This window comes from Nansenia antarctica (assembly GCF_963989245.1).
Source record: "Nansenia antarctica genome assembly, chromosome: 15".
NCBI lineage: Eukaryota > Metazoa > Chordata > Actinopteri > Argentiniformes > Microstomatidae > Nansenia > Nansenia antarctica.
In genome coordinates, this window is record NC_137685.1 from 14,919,949 (window position 1) to 14,942,737 (window position 22,789).

The 22,789-nt window shown below is 44.3% G+C and overlaps 1 protein-coding gene across 1 annotated transcript; it reads left to right on the forward strand.

Annotated features, from left to right (window-relative positions):
* Window positions 1–10,690: 10,690 nt before the first annotated feature.
* Window positions 10,691–22,432, forward strand: LOC308171165 (zinc finger MYND domain-containing protein 10-like; the record flags this gene model as incomplete). Its single annotated transcript, XM_080546021.1, has 15 exons — window positions 10,691–10,785; window positions 11,458–11,563; window positions 12,195–12,311; window positions 12,518–12,571; window positions 12,865–13,017; window positions 13,557–13,645; window positions 14,263–14,357; window positions 14,715–14,890; window positions 19,430–19,535; window positions 20,128–20,211; window positions 20,586–20,646; window positions 20,821–21,028; window positions 21,308–21,531; window positions 21,640–21,773; window positions 22,416–22,432. 15 exons carry the CDS (start codon window positions 10,691–10,693, stop codon window positions 22,430–22,432), a joined length of 1,719 nt encoding a protein of 572 aa, XP_080402147.1.
* Window positions 22,433–22,789: the final 357 nt, after the last annotated feature.

Here is a 22,789-nt window from a genome sequence, read left to right on the forward strand (position 1 = left end):
CATTTTTTTACGCATGCATAAAATGCCTGTGTGGGCCGCGAATATTTTTGAGATTTTTAAGTGGGCCTTGAGTCCAAAAAGGTTGGGAACCGCTGACTTAGAGGAATGGGCTCCGTTATCAATGTACAAATGAAAACCTTCAGTACCTGTTTGGTGAATAATAACTTCGTATCTGCGTGAAATGATTCAAACTGCGGGCGATCGCTATGTACACAATGTGTCTCCAGGAAAAAAAATTCTAACTGTGGAATAAATGTCTGAAATAAATTCAGTTGTGAAGACTGATATATACAATTTGCTTTTTTTTCTTTTTCATCTTATTCTGTCATATTTGTTTAATGTGTTAAATCGTGATCTTAGAATTATAAGGTTCTATCTCCGTTTAGAATCATAAGGTTCTATCTCCGTTTAGGGGAGTTCAGAGATATTGAGCGTCAACGTTTTTACATTCCATTATGTTTTGTGAGATGGAACCTTTGTATTTTATTAATTACTAACTAAAAAATGTCAACATTTTAAAAATAACACCACACAGGCATTAATAAACACCTAATGGATCAGATTATGTAAAACAAAACTCAATTTTGACAAAAATGGAGAAAGAACCTTATAATTCTAACATCACGTTATGTTTTAGCCTGGAGGAGTGGAGATGAAACCATGACAACTTCCTCTCTGAACGCTAGGCAGATCGTCTCTGTCGGGAGCGGTCTCGTCTTTTTAAAACCGCGGACAGAGTTTCATATCGCCTCTATAGGAAGTCACATGACTCATATCACCTCTTATAGGAAGTCACATGACTCATATCGCCTCTTATAGGAAGTCACATGACTCATATCGCCTCTTATAGGAAGTCACATGACTCATATCGCCTCTTATAGGAAGTCACATGACTCATCGCCTCTTATAGGAAGTCACATGACTCATAACGCCTCTATAGGAAGTCACATGACTCAGCGCCTCTTATAGGAAGTCACATGACTCATATCGCCTCTTATAGGAAGTCACATGACTCATATCGCCTCTTATAGGAAGTCACATGACTCATATCGCCTCTTATAGGAAGTCACATGACTCATATCGCCTCTTATAGGAAGTCACATGACTCATATCGCCTCTTATAGGAAGTCACATGACTCATCGCCTCTTATAGGAAGTCACATGACTCATAACGCCTCTATAGGAAGTCACATGACTCAGCGCCTCTTATAGGAAGTCACATGACTCATATCGCCTCTTATAGGAAGTCACATGACTCATATCGCCTCTTATAGGAAGTCACATGACTCATATCGCCTCTTATAGGAAGTCACATGACTCATATCGCCTCTTATAGGAAGTCACATGACTCATATCGCCTCTTACAGGAAGTCACATGACTATGGCCTCTATAGGAAGTCAATTGACTCATATCGCCTCTATAGGAAGTCACATGACTCATATCGTCCTCTTACAGGAAGTCACATGACTCATATGGCCTCTATAGGAAGTCACATGACTCATATCGCCTCTATAGGAAGTCACATGACTCATATTGCCTCATTCCCGCCTTCTCGTTAATCAGATCTCAAGATTTTAAAAAAAAAACGGTGCAATATATTTAGTGTCTTATTTCCTAGAAAAGTCTCAATGTCAGCCGTGCAGATAGACGTGGGGAATTGGGGTGGAAGTGGCGCCCTCTAGCGGCGACGGGTCAATTACATAAACCAATGTACCACAGGTTCTTGTGCATGTAGAAGACCAGGGAGATGCGCGTGGGGTGGGAGCGGTCGGGCCTCTTCAGCGGCGTGGTGGCATGCAGCTCGCGCCGGGCGCACTCAATCAGGATGGAGCCGTGGGCCGGGGCCACCGCCACGCCGCTGATGTTGGGGTCCAGGAAGTTGTGTGTTTTGACGACCGCGGTTTTCTTCTCCGGCTCGGGGAGCTTGCGGACGGCGCGGCAGAAGTTGTCCAGCACCTGGATGGTGCCGGACTTCATCTTCTGCCGCTGGCCCTCCTCGCTGCCGTGCTCGTCGGTGAGCGAGACCTTGTAGAGGGGCAGCACATGGAGCTGCTCGTCCTCGGGGATCTCCCCCACCTTGCGGTTTTCTTCTTTCGTCAGGGTGCACACCTGGGAGAGAGGCGGTGGTGGGGGGGGGGGGGGAAGGGGAAGGGGAGAGGAGAGAAGAAGAAGGGACAAGGTTTAGTGTCTGCTGAGTCATCGTGGCGGTGACCGGGCAGGGGGACAAGGACCAGACCAGAGTGTTGTGGAATTTAACGTGTATGCAGAGTGAACATAACACACTCTGGCTTATATGAGAGAGGCCACTTAGAGTACCGAATGGACACAATTGTCTCATGTCAGCGCAACCAAGATCTCTCTGGCTTCCCAACTGTCTGTTGAAGAACCCGTCGGAAGACAATGGTATGGGCTGTCAACTGATTATCATGTTGGGATAACAACAATCCCCTTCAATTCCTCTATTAAGTTACATTTACCCATCTGTCTTGCATTGTTGAATATAATAAACGTGTAATAACAATGAACAGATTTCCGAATTACACCTAGCGGAGTAGATATCACAGATGCCAATACCAGTGTTTCCTCTATTAGGGATGCTCCGATTTAAATCGGCCGATTTCACTCCAAATGACTCGATCGGTGATCGGCAAAAATGGCCGATCGCAAAAACCGATCTTTTTTTTTTCTTTTTTTTTTTTTCTGGGGAAGACAGATAACTGAACAGAAAACATAGGAGGACGTAACAGTATGTAAACCATGAAGGCCACGTTTATGATGTCTTTTATACAGCCATATCGACTGACTTGGGCTTCAGGCCCTAACTGGGTGATAGGCCAGACTTTTACTATGCCATAAAAATGGGTCTGCGTTTGCTTGGTGCCTAATGGATCAAAACTTTTGTCTAAAAAGCAACAAATATGTAGGCTATCCAGTCAGTAGGCCTACAGTTATGTATTTTTTTAAAAATCGGTATCGGTATCGGTATCGGTTGATCTTGAGGAAAAAAATCGGTGATCGGTATCGGCCCCAAAAATCCAGATCGGAGCATCCCTATCCTCTATATGCATTTATTGGTGGCGGGCCGCCACGAATGAATTTCCTCTGCCACTAATTGATTCAGTCCACTTAAAATTAAAATTAAAATAAAAAATAAAAAATCCACCTCTGAACATTTTAGCTGATTAAAATATATCTGATCCTAGATCAGCGCTATAATGGATGTTGACTAATGCGATTTTCGGATGTCTGGAAACGCCCGGTTATCAGATGGATCTTAACATTTTCCAATAACAAAATCCTGGAGTGTGAGGTGTGTTAAGAGTCACTTCTCTTTAATTGTGCAATCAACTCTCCCGGCAACCTGCTCGGAAAATGGGCGTGGCCGGCAATCGTAAATGTGAAATGCGTTCAATACTTCCGACCAGAAACCATAGGGTTGCCAGATTGTTTGGTGAAATTAGCGGTTTTAGAGAGCAATCTCGCGTGAACCCATCGTTTTTTATCCTTTATGGATATGATTTTGTTTGTGGTTTATTTTCTCTTATTGACATGGCTTGGGGAACGAGACTAGAGAGTTTGGAGTCTGTCGTAACGAACATCTTTATGTCTGTGGGGTGCTGAAATGGGGAAATTGGCGCACACCAGACACAACACGATCAAGGCTGTTCAAATCCAAGATTTTGTTTCTTCATGTGTGGGGTCTGTCTCAGATAAGATTTCTGTTAAGATTTTGAAATTCCTTATGTGTGTACCCCGCTTAAAAGTGCACCTAAATCCACGCCCATCTCTCTCTAACCGCTGATCCAAAATCAGATTAATGACATTAAACATTCAGTTGACGACGTGACACAAGGGCTACTCCTGATTGGTCTAAATGTGAACCGGCATGAGAACCGTGCAGACTCAACCATCCCTGCTGAAAAACTGTCGCAAGTTGGAGAACTCGCGCAAGTTGGAAATACTCGGAAACTTTCGCCAAGTTGGACATACTTTTCCTGTTGTGTTTGAGACGGAGCCAAGACTGCTCGTTTGGAAGGACATTGGATCCGTGAGTAACGTAAACCTTCAGAGCTGATGGATGGAAACCGGTATCACAAGTTTATATTCTGTATATTCTTTTTATTTATTTTTTCATCCTCCCTCTAGTTTTGGTTGAAATTAGGTCGTTGTTTTGAGCGCGCATGCGCGTTTCATGCGTGTATACGAGGGCTCTCCGCCACTAATGTAAAAATTCCTGGAGGAAACACTGCACTGCTATGTTTAGCCAACTTGAATGCCAACATGGCCATCAGGGTTTTTCCTGTTTGACATCGGGGGGGACCCATGAAGCAGGGCTGTCTGGGGGTCCTTAAACATCAAACACTTAATTTCTTGCATTCTGGGGAATTGATATGCACCAATTTGTGCCCTTTCTGCATCAATTTATGGTGGAAATGTCATTATTTATGTAAAGGAAAACACAATATTCAGGCACCAGATGACCATTCAAAATATAATGTAATATAATGCAATATAAGGCTCTCAGGCATTCTGTACTTTCAAATATGTATTCTCCTTGAGCAGTCAACATACTATCAGCTATTTCGCTAGCAAAAACGAAAGCTAACTTATTTGCGAAACAGCGCCCCCGCCACCACGTCGGCGCAGTGCCGCAATTGCAGTTAGACATTTTTTGCGACGCACCGACGCACATTACGCAAGTCGACGTATTGACGTAGTCGATTACGTCGACGCGTCGTCCCAGCCCTAACACACACACACACACACACACACACACACACACACACGCACACACACACGCACACCTCTAAACTGGGGTCCTGAACCAGCATCCAAGCATTACCTTGGAGGCCTCCTCGTGCAGGCTGCAGTACTGGATGCTGCGAGAGCGACCGCGGACAGAGCTCTGGGGCCTCTCTCTCTCTCCCAGCCATACTGCACACTGAGGGAACGGAGCTTAGGCCTGCCCTGGCAGTGGTGGTGGTGGTGGCAGCCTGGCCGGGTGGAAGAGAAGGAGGAGGAGGAGGAGTGGGGTGGTGGTGGGGGTTCCTCCAGGAGGATGGTGTACTGGCTGTGGCTGGAGGAGAGTGACCCGCCCAGACCCGGAGGCTTCTGCTGCTGCTGCTGCGGTAGCCCCACCAGGGGGGCCTCCGTCTCCGTGCGCCGACCCAGGGACCCGGGTCAGCCCTCTAGTGGAAAAACCCCAAAAGTCATCAATATAGTGAACAAAGTCATTGTCTTCCTCGTTCTCCTCCTCCTCCTCAAAGTCATCAATATAGTGAACAACGTCACACGTCACACGCAGCCTGGCAAAAAGGTACCCTTCGGCCCTATGGTTCCTGCTCACGATGGGTAGCTAAAGAAGCGACCCGACCCAGGCCGACAAATGGAAAAGCGCCAAAGAAGCAGGCCAGCCCGGGCTGACCCGGGTCAGCCCTCTAGTGGAAAAGCCCCAAAAGTCATCAATATAGTGAACAAAGTCATTGTCTTCCTCGTTCTCCTCCTCCTCCTCCTCAAAGTCATCAATATAGTGAACAAAGTCATTGTCACTGTCACTGTCAAGCACCACAGTGTCACTGTCACTGTCCAGCACCACACTTGGACATGAGGAATTGCTCCCCTGGCTCTGCTCCTCTTCATCCTCACTGTCCAATACTAGTATGTGTTCTGGCACATCATCATCATCATCATCATCATCATCATCATCATCGTCCGATAATACGATCAGTGGAGGAGGAGCGTAGAACACAAACTCCCTCCCTACTTCATTCCCTCTGGTTGTCCAGGGGATCACTCTCAGGGGTGATCTGTCGCTGAAGCCAGGAGACGATACATGAGTGTCTCTCAGACGATGGTGGGACACAGAGGAAGAAGGATGACCTAAGAGAATAATGACATATTATCATATAGTCATCAGTGTTTGTACAATTAGTGTAACAGATTAGTAACAGAACAAGTTATCTCTGTAATATCATAATATCAATTATGTGACTAGAACAAATATGATAATTTATAGACTTTATTGTTGAGCCACAAAGCCATCACTTATTTTTTATTAATTGTTTTACTGTTTTGACACTATAACAATCTTGACTTCACTATCTGTCCACTTTCTCACCTGGTTTTCTCTCTCTCTCTCTCTCTCTCTCTCTCTCTCTCTCTCTCTCTCTCTCTCTCTCTCTCTCTCTCTCTCTCTCTCTCTCTCTCTCTCTCTCTCTCTCTCTCTCTCTCTCTCTCTCTCTCTCTCTCTCTCTCTCTCTCTCTCTCTCTCTGTCATCTCCATCCTCCTCTCTCCCTCTTTGCACTGACAATCACACACAAACATATGTGACAGGGTCTGGTTAAAAAGTCTGCAAGTCTGGCAACATCATTTTCCAGTTTTTTTTACTACCTTTCATTATCTACCTGTCATCTGTCAGTGATGACATGCTGACATGTTTAAATAGCAAAAATGTTTTGCTAATTCAAGATTCATGTTTTTTTATTGCCATGTGTGTCAAACGTTTATTACATCCTATTACAAGTAATGAAGGGGGGTGCTGAGGGTGCTGCACCAGAACCATAGGTTCTCAAGGCTACTTGTGGTCTTGACTACCTGTCCACTTTCTCACCTGGTTCTTGCTGTCTCTTTGGTGTGCTGACTCCATCCTGCTCTCTCTCCTCCTCTCCTCCCTCTTTTGCTGTCCACCGAAAGGCAAACATAACAACCAGAATATGTATAATCTAATAAGAGGTATAAATTGATCCATATCAATCCACTGCCCTGCCCCCCCTCTGAGTCCGCCAGTGACCAGTGGTAAATGTCTCCACAACCCCCTGCCCTCGAATGGTTAATTGCTTTTCTACAAAAGCTACCACATAATATAAAAAATACACAGATGTAACATTATTAAAAAATACAGTTGTAAGTTGTAACATTAAATTCATTTATTTACAATCATTAATCATTTCTTAATGACTTACTTGACTTAGGTCCTTTTTCTTCGGGTGTGAAGAGTAGGGCCTCCAACGAGTTTACGCCACCGGTCTCTGTCCCTCGCCACAGCGGCCGCCGCCTGTCAGGGGGGGTGTTCCATCAACGTTGCTAAAGGAAAATCTAGGCCTATTCTCGCGAGACTCTTAAAAAGATCCAGGCATATCTTGATAGATCTCGCGAGACTTGTCAAAATAAGCCTAGATTTTCCTTTAGCGACGTTGATGGAATACCCCCCAGGATCTTAGGCCCAGCATGTCCCGCTCCCTCTCGACGGTTCTCCTCCAGGTTTCTTTGGGGCGTCCCCCCCATTGTTCTCCGTCCATCATTCAGGGTCCATCTGAGGGCTATTATATATTATATATTATATTATATGCGTTGACGGTCATCCGGGCTTTTCCTCAACACGTGGCCGATGTACTTAAATCTTCTCTTTCTGATCTGCGTGCTTACTTACCATCTCTATACCAGCACGTTTTCTCACTTCTTCGTTTGACACCCGTGTATATATATATATATATCCTTCCGCCACAGAATATAGTTCCATAAACAACATTAACGATTGCATTGTAGGCTAGGCCACAATTCACTGGCCTTTGAGCCAACTTGTTCGTGATTGGTGCCTTGGAATGCCACTCCAGATTGGTAGACTGCTATTGGCTAAACAGTGGGCGGAGTCAGCACAGGTGTTCTTAATCAGATTGATTGGGAGGCGCATTGATACTGGAAATGCGGTCGGAGCTGAACTGAAGGGAGTTGGGGGTATTTACCACTGTTGCTAGCCAATCCGAATCCAGTATCCAAACATGCTGTTGGAGAAGTCATTGCTCACCATCATAGAATCCACTATGAATTCTATATTGTATCACAGGGTGCTTGAGGAAAATGTGAGACCATGCAAAATTGAAGCTAAAGCAGATGTGGACCATGCAACATGACAATGACCCAAAACATGCCAGTAAATCCACCAACGAACGGCTCAAAAGAAAGAAATGGAGAGTTCTGGAACGGCTGAAGTGAAAGCCCGGATCTGAATCCTATTGAGATGCTGTGGGGTGATTTGAAACGGGCTGTGCATGCAAGACAAGACACCCCTCAAACACATCTGGAATAATTCTGCATGGAGGAATGGGAAAAACTGTGTCAGAGATTTAATTTAGGTTATTTCAGCCAAAAAGTGCAATACCAGCTATGAGGGCAAGTTAGTTTTCATTGTTTTTGAACACATTTCACTTACTTTCAAAATGTCCTTTTGGGCCATTTATTTGTTATTTATAGCTCATGGACCTCAATATATCCTGTGTATCAACAGCCAGTCCAGGGGGGTGTTCCATCAACGTCGCTAAAGGAACATCTAGGCTTATTTCGTTAAGTCTCGCGAGACTCTTAAAAAGATCCAGGCATATCTTGATAGATCTCGCGAGACTTGTCAAAATAAGCCTAGATTTTCCTTTAGCGACGTTGATGGAATACCCCGCAGGTGTGTCCCAATGATCTAAAGCAGTGGCATCCTCCTCTCTCTATCTACATATCCTAAATACAAAGGTTCCATCTCACAAAACATAATGGAATGTAAAAACTTTGACGCTCAATATCTCTGAACGACCCTAAACGGAGATAGAACCTTATAATTCTAAGCTCACGATACTGACCTGGAAACACAGGACAGAAGAAGACAAGAGGGAGGACGACTTTCAGCTGATGGTTTTAATCTGTTCAGGTCTATAAGGTCAGTGTAGAAGAACAGTAGGAGACAAAGAGAGAAGGAAAGGCAGCAGTCACAGCACTCAAGTTGAGGGGGGATGAGGGGGGGTGGCATCCCCCCCTGAAATAAAAACAGTCAAAATCATCCCCCTTCTAAAACTGCCCTCCCCCCTTTCTATCCCTTATGTCATTTTATCAGTGAACGTGGTATTACTGCTATTTCAACATTTAGTTTTGCGCATATTGAGTTACATATTGTGGGCGAGGGGGGGGAGGGGGGCACGCACACATGCAATGACATTTTTACCAAGTCACTGACACTGAAGCCACTGACGCTGAAGTCACTGACGCTGTGGGGATGCTCAAATTGTCCCCATATGATAAAATCCACCTCTCCCCTGATTGTCTTTTACAAATTGAGTACTGAGTAAAGGAATGGAGGTTCTAGGGGGGCGGTTAGGTGGCGTAGCGGGTTACCCCGCTGTAACCGCAGGGTCCCCGGTTCGATTCCGTCCGGCCGATTCTTAACCAAAGACGCCACCTCCTTCACTCTGACTGGGAGACACGTAACAGGAAGTCTGTATTCAAAGGCAGAGACTTTGGGGGATTTGTATCCTGTTATGTCGGCCATTTCGCTTCTTATCTATGCATCAGGTTTTTGCCATCCGGTCCAGACTGAGAATGTTACATCACATGGCTTCATTAGGAAACTAAATGCTAATGAATTTATACAAGCCTTACAGAAGTGGAGTATGATCTGATGATACGATATGATTGATTGTAAGTCGCTTTGGAATAAGGCGTCTGCTAAATGCCAAAAATGTAAATGTAAATGATACGTATGTGATTTTAACACAACTACTGTCTGTATGCAATGTTGCAGTGAAAATAAACAGACTTATTTGGGGTTGAGTGACCCACTTGACCCTGTTTGTTTGTCCTCGCCTCTTTGTTAAAGTTATTAACTTACAGTACCAAAGGTAATACAGGTAGCAAAGATAATAGTGTCCTCTTATGTACCTGCCTGCTGAATAAAGTGGGGTTCTGCTGCCCCCCTCTGGCGGTAAGGTGTAAGTGTGAGTGTACAGTAACCATGACAACCAACGACGACAACTGAATTCATCAGAGCAATTGCGCGTCATCACCCTGTCATCAGAATGATCACGCCCCTTTTTGGGTGATAGAAGTGTAGAAGTTTGAATGGTGGTCAATGGGAATTTCTGGTCTTCGCTACTTTAATCCGATACAATAAGAAAACCGTAGTGCTTTTTAGATATTAGGAGCCCAAATCCGATGGCCAGTTAGGCAAACTATTATATAGTGTCATTGCCGATCAATGATCGACGTCGTTATATAGAGAAAATTAATGAAATAGGGGTTGATTCATCAGAGTAGTCATACGTCATCTCCCTGTCATCAGGGATTTGTAGTTCTTCATTTGATTTGCCGTGTAATAGCTAAGCTCTTTCTGGGCTCTGATATGGGAATGTAAACGCAGCATTTAAGTAATCACTTAATGACATGGGGAGCTTGGGGGGGATTGGTCTGCACTCTGGTACCCCTTTTAACCTATTTAGGCGCTATGCAGTATCAACTGAAGAACTACAAATCCCTGATGACAGGGAGATGACGTATGACTACTCTGATGAATCAACCCCTATTTCATTCATTTTCTCTATATAACGACGTCGATCATTGATCGGCAATGACACTATATAATAGTTTGCCTAACTGGCCATCGGATTTGGGCTCCTAATATCTAAAAAGCACTACGGTTTTCTTATTTTATCGGATTAAAGTAGGGAAGACCAGACATTTCCATTGACCGCCAGTCAAACTACACTTCTATCACCCAAAAAGGGGCGTGGACATTACGGGAGAGCAAAGTACCCGGATGTGTTGCTCTGATGAAGAAGTGAACACCTTCCTTGGCAGTTATCGTAACTCGCTCCTTTTATTTCTAAACGTCACACGTTGTTTTACATCGCTTTGTTATTTAACAAGTCTGAGATATGGAGTCAGTTACTTTGTTACTTTCGCCTGGAGAGGCAGAAGGATTCGTCCGAAGTCTGCAAACGTTCTCTCTGAAGGAGATGGGCTCTCCCAGGTGTGTGAAGCTGCTCAGCATCGCAGGGACACACACTAGCTAGCGGCTAGCTGGTTCGCCTCTAGTCTAACTGAACTTTACATTTTGAATTTCGTGAGTTTAGAATGATAAGGTTCTATCTCCGTTTAGAATGATAAGGTTCTATCTCCGTTTAGAATGATATGGTTCTATCTCCGTTTAGAATGAGAAGGTTATATCTCCGTTTAGAATGAGAAGGTTCTATCTCCGTTTAGAATGAGAAGGTTCCATCTCCGTTTAGAATGATAAGGTTCTATCTCCGTTTAGAATGATAAGGTTCTATCTCCGTTTAGAATGATAAGGTTCTATCTCCGTTTAGAATGAGAAGGTTCTATCTCCGTTTAGAATGAGAAGGTTCTATCTCCGTTTAGAATGATAAGGTTCTATCTCCGTTTAGGGCAGTTCAGAGATATTGAGCGTCAAAGTTTTTACGTTCCATTATGTTTAGTGAGATGGAACCTTTGTATTTTATTAATTACTAACTCAAAAATGTCAACATTTTAAAAATAACACCACACAGGCATTAATAAACACCTAATGGATCAGATTATGTGAAGAACTCAATTTTGACAAAAATTGAGATAGAACCTCACGATTTGTCAGCAATATGATGTTCTGTTTGTAGCTAATTCCGTTGTGTTTCTTGATCGCCAGGTGGTTCAGACAACACGAGTATATAGAAAAACTCTACATGCAGGCGATAGTCGCTTCATTCACGCAGGACGAGTTCATCAAGGAGCTCCTGGTGTCGCACGGGAAGGTGAGCTTAATTAACCAAAATAAGACATTTTGGGCCGGTTTCACAGACAAGGCTTAAGCCTAGTCCTGGACTAAATCACACTTTCAATGTAAAATCTCCATTGAAGATGCTTTTTAGTCCAGGATTAGGCTTAAGCCTTGTCTGTGAAACTGTCCCTTTGTCTGTCAAGATGTCTTAAGACCTAACCTGAAGACATGCACACATGCACTCACTTAAGACATGGAGCATAAGAGCCATATTTTCTGTGTCTTGAAGACACAGAACATCTTGAGGTGTCTTAAGACACTGAATATCAATGTCTTAAGACAGTCAGGCGATCTTGTTCCAATTGGAATAATTCAAGTATAATAATGATAATAACACTAGTAGTGTGCTTCCAATGATGGGGCCCGTTCGAATACTCTAACGATGCGTCCTTCCTTCCTCCCCCTTGAAGTAACATACTCAATTAGCTTGGATTGGGTTTGGTTTAAACACGCTTTGCACAGCATGCATTGCCTTCACCCATCGAGTCATATCAGATCAGTGATTTCATTCAGTCTAGAAAGGAAGGAAGGATCAATTATAAGACCACTCATTGCCCTGGCTGGTTCCATTGACAACATTCATTCTCCTTTTCCCTCTTCCTCAGATCCCCACCTTGGTCCATGAGATGATTCTGGTGGAGGTTTGGAAACAAAAAGTGTTTCCTATTCTTTGTCAGCTTCGGGACTTCGATCCGAAGAGCACGTTTCCTCTGTATATGGTGGTGAGAGGAGAAACCGTGTCTGACCTCCGCTGTGATCATATTACAGTGGAGGCTGGTGGAGGTAGAAATCGGAGGACGGGGCTCAGTGTAATGCAAGGAATGCACCACCTCCTACCTCCACTGACATTCTGTATTCACATGCTGATGTCGTTGTTATACTGACAGTTCATTCCATTGTTTCTTCTGCTCTATTGTCTGACATTCAGATTCGCCACGAGGTTTCAATCATAAACCTTCTGGAAACAGTTATGTATCATAAGGTGAGCAGTAGTTTACATACGCCTCAGCACAACACTAGCAATGTTTGCAGTTTGCTTGTTTTTTTTTAAACATCTCAGGATCATTGTGAAGCTCTATGTATATTTTATATGTGTACTTTAACTGTGTAAATTACAATCGAACCATCAGTGAGGTGCAGGGTTGGCTGGTGGAGGTAGAAATTGGAGGATGGGCTCATTCTAATGCATGGGACGGAATGAGGAATGGTATCAAACACACGTGTGTATCATAGGATGCCACTGAATACAGTTTGTGTGTGCTGCCATGGTTACAGGATTCCTGTGAGGCAGCTGGTGACTCGGTCCTGGACCTGGTTGATTACTGTCACCGCAAACTAACCCTGCTGGTTGGCCGAGCCTCCAAGGACGACACCCCCAAGCAGGACAGACTTAATGGAACACCGAGTGCAGACCTCTCCTCCATACAGGTGAAGAGTGTAGCAGTGTTGACTTCAATTCAGTTGAACAGAACTGTATTCATCCCAGAGGAGCAAATCACACGTGATATAATCATATATTATTATTATACAGATATAACAATAATCACGTGAAAATATTTAAATAGTACACAACACCAGCGTTTCTCCTACTATTAACCCTAACCCCACCCCCTCCACGTTGGACTGGTAATCAGAAGGGCTTGATTTCAAATCCCAACCTGGGAACACCACCACTAGTGTGCCCTTGAGTAAGGCACTTAGCCCTAAGTTACACCAGGGAGACTGTCCCTGTAATCTATCTAACTATAAGTCACTTTTGGATAAAAGCGTCTGCTAAATGGTAAGAATGTCAAATGTAAATGTACCCTGCTTAAGAAAACATCTGAGGGAAACGCAACATAAAAACATGAACACAACACTGAAAAATCTGCCGTCTGGATTCCAGGCAAGTAGAGCGTTGTTTAACCCAGGATAGAGGAGGTGCTTTGGTTGTAAGAGCTCTACTGTGCTGTGTGTGTCTGATGCAGGAGTTGCAGGGGCAGAATACTACACTGGAGTTTGACATCTCCCTCAAGGCTCTGTCTGTCCTGCGCTACATCACAGACCATACTGACAGGTATGGGATTCACTGGGACGGGTCCGTTAGGGACTTAGATAATGTGACTTAGATAATGTGACTTCGAGAATGTGACTTAGATAATGTGTTACATCGTGGGACTTGAAGCACTAAGATCAACGATTGCATTGTAGGTCAGCACAGGTGTACTTAATCAGATTGGGAGGCGCATTGATACTGAAGGTTGTTGGGATATTTACCACTGTTGCTAGCCAATCAGAATCCAGTATCCAAACATGCTGTTGTAGAAAACTCAATTATGTAGTTCATGTAGATGTTCAGTAGATTAATCAAAACTATTAATTAACTATTAATACAAATATTAACAAACAAAAGTGATTGGTGATACTGATCTGGTGAACAGACTTAGAGGTCTCACCAGATTTCACCCACAGCTTGACAGCACATTCATTGAACAATGTGGTCCTTTTTCTTGTTTAAATTGTATGTACCGGTATGCTCCCTTGTAAAAGAGACCTTGATCTCAGTGGGACTCCCTGCCAAAATAAAGGTTACATTGAAAAAAAAAAAAAAAAAAACCCTAATCTTTAGATATATAGATTCTTGTGATAATAGTAATGTTGCTGATGAAAATGGTTGCCCTTGTTGTTTTACAGTATCAGTGTGATCAGTAGGATGCTGTGCACTCATAACCTGCCCTGTGTCCTGGTGCAGCTGGTAGAGAACTGCCCCTGGAGTCGCTACACTGCAGGTTTGTCACACACACACAAATGCATGCACATGGTCACATGTTAACGTACTTAAATCTGTGGATAGTCTAAGTGCATGCACAGATTGCACACGCTCAGACACACGCACACACACACACACACACACACACACACACACACACACACACACACACGTCACTGAACATCAATCTGGAAAATAGATCAAAAGACAATTTTTGGTTTGATAACATGAAGTTGATAAACATGATCTTTATAGCCACTACAGAAACAACTGATACACTTTGATACCGTTTTTTCATTTCCATTAAACAATGAATTAAGCTTGCATGGCCCTTACCCTACATATCATTATAGCCGTACTCTGTCTCCCCCTACAGGCGAGGTGGAGAAGTACACGGCAGGTGGCAAATGGCAGAAGATTCCACCGGAGGACCGTGTGAAGATGACGAAGCTGGACGGCCATGTGTGGATCGCTCTGTACAACCTGCTGCTGAAGGAAGACTGCCAGAGGAAGTACGACTTCCACAACTACAACAAGAACCAACTGATGAAGGTAAACAAGTTCTCTACTGTAGATAAGGTCCCACGTGTCTATTGGTCTATCTTTATTTTGTATTTTTATATATTTTATTTGGATTATTATTCAATTGTCACTTTATTTTGTTGTTGTTTTTGTGGTCAGAGCTTCTGTAACTCGTGAATTTCTCTCAGGGATCAATAAAGTATCGATCGATCTATCTATCTATCTATCTATCTATCAGAACCCTTAGTTACCTTCATCTCCCACTACTAAGAGATATATCTTTTTTTATTTTTGCTATATACCAGGGGAGACTGGTGGAGATACAAACAGGAGGATGGGCTCATTATAATGGAACGCAAACATGTGTGCTTGATACTATTCCCTGTTCCATTCCCTGCATTACAATGAGCCTGTCCTCCCATTTCTACCTCCACCAGCCTCCCCTGCTATCGGCTCAACTGTGGTAGTTGTGTGTAGTCGTGTAACTGTGTGACACACCCTCGTTACACTGCCTCACTTCACTTCCAATAATGCACGGCTACATCCTAGCGACCCCTGACCCTCAGCTTTCAGAGCTGTATCTCAGGAAGATGGTCAGTGCCAGATGATTGTCCTCTGACAGTCTTATCTGATCTCTTGGCTGATTACAGGACAGATGAGGTTAATTCAGGCTCTGTTTCCACTGAGGGGTTTCTTCATAGGATTATTTCCAAGGTTTTTCCCTTCTTCCTGACTGTGCAGGGGAGGCTGCTGGAGGTCGACGGGTTCATTGTAATACATGTGTTACAATGAGCCTGTCCTCTGGTTCCTACCTCCACCAGCCTCCCCCGTCACTGAGAGCACAGCCATAGCTTACCACTTGACTGAGGAGGAGATAATTATCAAGCCCGGACTATCCGTATATTGCATCGGGTGAACGCCCTGGGGCACCAGCCAATGGGGGGGCACCAAATTATTCGGACAATGAAGAGACCTTTAAAATATTTTGCGCACATTTTTAAAATATAGGCTATATTTACTGGAAGTCATCCACATAGGTACAAAACTAACGGTTATATTTAGGCTATCATATAAAAAGATAAATAATTGCGATTTCGGTGTAAGTGCCCCCCCCCCCAGTCACAGACAAGTGCGCGATGACGCAGTGCCGCCAAACTATCAACGAAGAAATCCAAATGTCCAGGCGACAACTGAGTGGCTCTGCCAAGCGAAAAACTAAGCAAGGCAAAGACTCCAGACATACGGCCACACTTAAAAATTGGACTTTTTTATTTATTTCACCTAGGCCTAAAATTAGCACCGAAGTTAACAGTGTGTGTAGCAGAGCGAGCGAGCCCATTCACAGCCACACTGGAGCAAGTCTTGCTGAATGTGGAGTAGGGCTGCACGATTTGGGGAAAAAAATCGAATTGCGATTATTTGGACAGATATCGCGATTGCGATTAATTTGCGATTATTATTTTTTTAAATAGCAAAAAAAAGAAAAAGAAAAAAAAAAAGGAAGTTTTTGTAAAGTGTGGCCATATCTCCGCCTAGGAAGGTCGTATCAACGTGCAGTTTGTTTGTACGTCTTCAGGGGACTTAGAGGCTCCCTCCTCTAGCACCCCCACAGCCCGAGCTACGAGTGAAAGAACTAAACTTACATTGGGTTGCTTTAAAGTTGGGTTGCTTTAAAATCAAGCTTCAGATTAAAACATGTGATGGAGCATTACTAACCTGACTCAGGTGGTTTGTTTCACACAACCATCTAGGAAAGCTTAATTGGAAGCTGTTTGGAAAAGGGCAGGTACTTTCAAAAAATACTTGGCAGGTGATTGGATGAATCTGTCGAATCTGTCTATCACCTATTTTCAGAGAGCATTACCACATGATACCATCAAACTATTAACTGCTCTAATTCTAATGCAAGGATGAGAACTTAAAAGATATGAATTGTATATATGATAACCTCATCTCATCTAGACAGGTGGCTACTTTCTAAGATGATCCAGCTATTAAAATGATCATTTGGGGATACACTGTGACTATAACTGAAAGGACCACATCTAGATGACTCGGTCAACAGTCGAACTGATGAATGATAGAATGGTGGTCTCTGACTATGGAGCACAGACACACGTCACCTTGACTTAGGAATCTGTGACATACTTCAGCCCAAGGCTAGGCTAGGCTAACCTCTGCGTCTTTAAAGCCGGCTGGTATGAACGAATGGTATGAGGTTATGCATACAGGACACATTCATGTTTGACAACAGAACAGTTAACTTCCATGTATCCATAAGCCTGCTATACTATATAAACACCAACCCGCAGGTTGCTGAGACTGTCAACTCTGTGTCTGTACTTTAACGCCGGGTTAGCATGAGTAGCTAAGCTAAGCTACCGTCTCGAAGACTACAAGTTAGCTAAGCTAAGTTTAAGGCTGGACTAACAGCACCGACATGCACTTGGCTGGTACAGTTAGTATAGTGAAATTGTACACTTACCTGTCGCAATTATAACATACTAACGTTTATCATACGTCCAGTAAGCCATGTGGTGTCTAATTGTCTCCGTTACGTTAGCCCAAAGTCTCATAATAATTGGACTGACTGTCGTGACACAACCTATGCCTGCGTTCGTAAATTCGCTCTGAGAGCGCCGGGTTCAAAGTCATAAAGAGACCAAGTAATTTGATTGGACAAGAGGCATTCCATGAGTGCTGATCAAATTTCCAAAAGAGGTTTTAATCTCAATGTGACTTCCTGGTAAAATAAAGGTAAAAAAATAAAATAAATAAATAAATAATCGCAGGCAAATCGCAGGCTTTGCGATTAGCTAATCGCATCATTTCAAATCGCGATTTCGATTTAAAATCGATTAATCGTGCAGCCCTAATGTGGAGTAAGAATGGTTCATGTCATGACCTGAATGTGTAGTAAGAATGGTTCATGTCATGACCTGAATGTGGAGTAAGAATGGTTCATGTCATGACCTGAATGTGGAGTAAGAATGGTTCATGTCATGACCTGAATGTGGAGTAAGAATGGTTCATGTCATGACCTGAATGTGGAGTAAGAATGGTTCATGTCATGACCTGAATGTGGAGTAAGAATGGTTCATGTCATGACCTGAATGTGGAGTAAGAATGGTTCATGTCATGACCTGGGGTTAGACATGTCGGGTAAATATAACGGCCTCCAGGCGCATCTTAAAAAAGCAAACCCCCTGATTCATTACGTGCCCTGTGCTGGACATTCCCTTCATGGTGTCGGTGTAAACAGCATTAATAGCTGTAAGGATGCGAGTGATTTCTTTGACCTACTTCAGTCATTGTATGCGTTTTGTGCAGCATCCCCTCACCGATGGAGCCGGATATTTAAAAGAAGGATGTGAACATCAGCAGGACTCTAAAACCACTGTCCAGTACTAGATGGAGTTGTAGGACTGACTCTACCAAAGCGTTGAGAGAGAACTATAGTGCAATAAGAGAGGCCTGATAATAATAAGATTCCCTGCTGGCAATTGAATCCGAGTTGGTCAAAGAGATGGACTTTGAGGATTTAGTAAACGACTTTGCCTGCGTAAAATCAAGAAAAAATAAGTTCTGCTAAAGGTAAGGCTTATTTATGATTATTTGGGGCTAATATGAGGCTGTGGCTGATTTGGGCAGGCTGTGTGATGCACAGGGCTATAGCCTACGTCTGATACAGCATCACAGGGCTATAGCCTACGTCTGATACAGCATCACAGGGCTATAGCCTACGTCTGATACAGCATCACAGGGCTATAGCCTACGTCTGATACAGCATCACAGGGCTATAGCCTACGTCTGATACAGCATCACAGGGCTATAGCCTACGTCTGATACAGCATCACGAAGGTGAGCAGAGCGGCAAAGAGAGAGGCGCTGTTTATTTCCATAATACCTGTAGTACGCTTCATTAATGCTGACAGACAATATGTTCTTATTCTTATATGCCTGCAACAGTCGTTATTGGACTTGGTTGGTATTGAGCTTGTTTTATTGTAGTATACAGTATGTGCATTTTCCCCCTTTGTTATGGTTTAGCATGTAGTCTCAGGCCATTTATGATGGAAATAATTAGCCTATATATAGAAAGTCGTGTTGCATTGTGATGTGAGTTGCATTCAGATTTGAGCATCAGTGTAAAGGCTATACTACGGCATTAGGCCCAACTGTGATGAGCCTGTACTGTAGTTATATGCTCTTGTAAATCTATGGGTTTTGTAACCATAGTAAATATCACACTTTCACTTGCAAAGTAGGAGGGTGTGTGTGTTGGGGGGGGGGGGGGCACACATCATGTCTGGTCACCCAAGGGCACCCTAGGGGGTTAATCCGGGCCTGCCGGCGCTACCTGATTGGTTGGCGAAGCAGGGAAGGTAGGGCAATACCGCTACCTGATTGGTTGGCGAAGCCCCCTCATTGGCTGGCGAGTGAGGGGGCTCTTCACGATGAGGGGGCTCTTCACGAGTGCTTCGCCAACCAATCAGGTAGCGGTATTGCCCTACCTTCCCCTACCATCCTAGGTTCTGCGACCGGGGGCTGGTGCGTTCTCTGACCCAGAGGGGCCTCAGCGTGGACAGCAGAGACAACCGTGGCTGGAACGCGCTCCACGAAGCTGCGGCGCTCGGTGCCACGGCGTGTGTACGTGTGCTCCTCAGGGCTGCAGGTGAGAAACGAGTGGGAGAGCTTTGCGATGATGGCTGTCTGCATGCTTGGTGTTAAAAATGAATATTTACATTGTCACTTTAGCCATTTATGCTCTGGTGAAATAGAGAGGATGAAGGGGACGGTGCCAAATTAGGTAGTTGAAACATGCCACGATATGTACTCCCCCTCTCAATCTTCCCTATTGTTGTGACTGTAGACCTTGTGCACTCTCACCTAAGATTCCCTCTCTCCATTGACTCTGAGCAGCAGGTTCCTCCCGCGGTCATTGTGACTATTCATAACTCATTGTGAGCAGTTAAGATGTAACCTGAAGAGATAGGTCTTCAGTCTACGACGGAAGATGGGTAGTGACTCTGCCGTTCTGACAGCCGCGGCGTGGGGAGCTCATTCCACCAGCGGGGAGCCAGTGTTGTGAAGAGACGTGATCGGGCAGCCCGACTGCTGTGTAGAGGAGGTGGGGCCAGTCGGGCACACACACACACACACACACACACACACACACACACACACACACAGCAATTCACTCCCACTCTCTCCTCAGGGTTACAGGGAGATTGTGTGTATCCTGGCGGGCAAGTGTATTCTTGAAGTGTATGACGACTACAAGATCACACCCTTGTTTGTAGCTGCACAGTACGGACAGCAGGAATGCCTGCAAATCCTCATTGATGCAGGTACACAGCTCTGCATCTGTATGCTTTTTGTAAATGGCTGCTTGTGTGTGATGGCTTACTGGTGGAGTTGTTTATATTTTTCATGTGCATAATCATTACAGTTGTTTACACGACAAAAAAGATGAAAGACAAGCATCCAATGCTATGTATGTATGTATATATATATATATTATATGTATATATAAATATTATGGGAGCCAATATACTGCCTATAAATACTGTGATATATTGCATATTAATATATGTCTTGGTTGTAGGTGCGAATGTTAATGCCCAGGCATGGGACTTGGCTACGCCCTTGATGCTTGCCTCTCAAGAAGGGCATGAGGGTTGTGTGGATGTTCTCCTCACCCACGGTGCTGACCCAAACCTAGCCTGCCATGGTGAATGGCCACAGCTCCCCATCCACGCCGCAGCGCAGTTCGGACACATCAGGTATGCAAACATGCATTTGAAACATATTTTCTCCTGCTCAAAGAAACATGGCATCTTCTCACATGTGTGTGGGTGTGTTTGTGTGTGTGTGTGTGTGTGTGTGTGTGTGTGTGTGTGTGTGTGTGTGGGTGTGGGTGGGTGGGTCGGTGGGTGTTTTTGTCTTTGTCCTTGCAGTATCCTAGCCAAGCTTATTACTGTGACGGATCGTGCATGTGACCGTGGAGAGTCTTCAGTGAGTCCGTTGTACATGGCTGTGGTGAATGGACAGAGCCACGCTGTGGAGCTGCTGCTGAGAGAGGGCTTCAGCCCAGACGGCCAGAACTGTAACTCTGTCTTTGGCTCGGAGTCACCCCTATCCTACGCCCTCAGAGATAACCGCTCTGTGTGTGTGTTGAGGTATACACACACACACACACACACACTATGAGTGACATGGATTGATTACTCACACACACACTTCCCTTGCACTCCACCAGTCTTACCTTTACCCTCATCTCTCTCTCTCTCTCTCTCTCTCTCTCTCTCTCTCTCTCTCTCTCTCTCTCTCTGTGTCTCTCTCTCTCTCTGTCTCAGTGAATCTGTCCGGTTGTTGTTAGCTGTGGGGGCGAGTTTAAATCAGGAGGTATGGATTTATGCCATTTGCACCCACAAACCCGAGCAGCTGCAGCAAATAATCCAGCAGAGGAGTATCTCCAGACCAGAGCAGTTGAGTAAGAGCATCAACATATCCGGACCAGAGGAGAAGAGCAGAAGCATGTTCACGCCAGAGGAGTTGAGTGAGCTGTTGTATGTGGCGCTGAACACAGGCTTACGGACTGCTCTCTACTGGCTTCCCGCTCTGTTGCAGGCAGGACTGGAGCCCTCCCTTTTCCTGCAGCCCATCATGTAAGACACACACACACACACACACACACACACACACACACACATACAGAAACTCTTATAAGCTAATGTCACTGCTTTACATCGTCTGTTGTGTTTGATTGGTTTCAGGCTGAAGAAGGCGGAGCCTGAGGTGCTAAGTTACTTCCTGGAGTTTCAGAATTGGTCGACTCTCCCGCGGCCGCTATTAGACATACTTGACCAGCGACGGACACAGAACACCTGGACTCCACGCTCACACCAAGGTAAGACACATGTCAAGTGTAAAACAGAATATAGCTGCCCAATTGCATATTGCCCTGATCCCAACACTCTACCCTGATAGTAGAGGTGTACAGAGATGTCATTATCGGTATATGTATCTTACTTTCCTGTCTGTCTTCACTATATCTGTCCAATAAAATTAGAAATATGAGTGGGACTGCCCCACTCAGAAAAAAATACTTAAAAAGAAAAATCGTATCGAATCGTGAGTTGAGTGTCCTATGTTGCAAACAAAATGGGCATTTTTATTTTGTGGCCATCAACAATGATATGAATCGATTTGAAGAAACATAATGGCTGACGCACAGACATGTCAATCATAGCTTTTTTCCGAATAATAACGAGCAACTTTGGGTAGAATCTGTGTCTGGTTCCATCGCATTACTTGTGCTTTCATCTCTCACATTTCACGTGTGTATTCTCATGAACTGCCAATTATGTAGTTCACTTGTTTTTAGGTGGTATGGGCTAGTGGTCTATTTGGCGAGTATATAACAGCCACATATGTGTCTGTGTCTGTGTCTGTGCGTGTGTGCGTGTGTGTGTCTGTGTCTGTGTCTGTGTCTGTGTCTGTGTCTGTGTCTGTGTGTAGTGTCTCTGCCCTCTCTCTCTCACCTCTGCAGGCTCCAGATCAGGGTGATGTTGGGCTCTGAGACTCTGATGCAGACAGCTGTAGTTCAGCAGCTCCCTCTGCCCCCTCCACTACAGACATACCTCCAGTTTACAGACATCCTACCACCCTCACAAACATGTTTGCACCCCCACCCTTAGAGGCATCCTCATGTCCCAGAGGTGCCTGTAATCGGGCCCCTATTATAGGGGATGTACGCAAACATAAGATTCAGCTTATGTCATGCCAATTTGACGTCATTCAGTTTGTCACGCCTACAGTTTCACCTCATTCAGTGCTATGACAGCTGCATTTCTTTATGGTTTGATGAAATGCGGACAGGCAGGAGCAACAATGGTAACTTGTTGGTCTTCAGTAACTACTTAT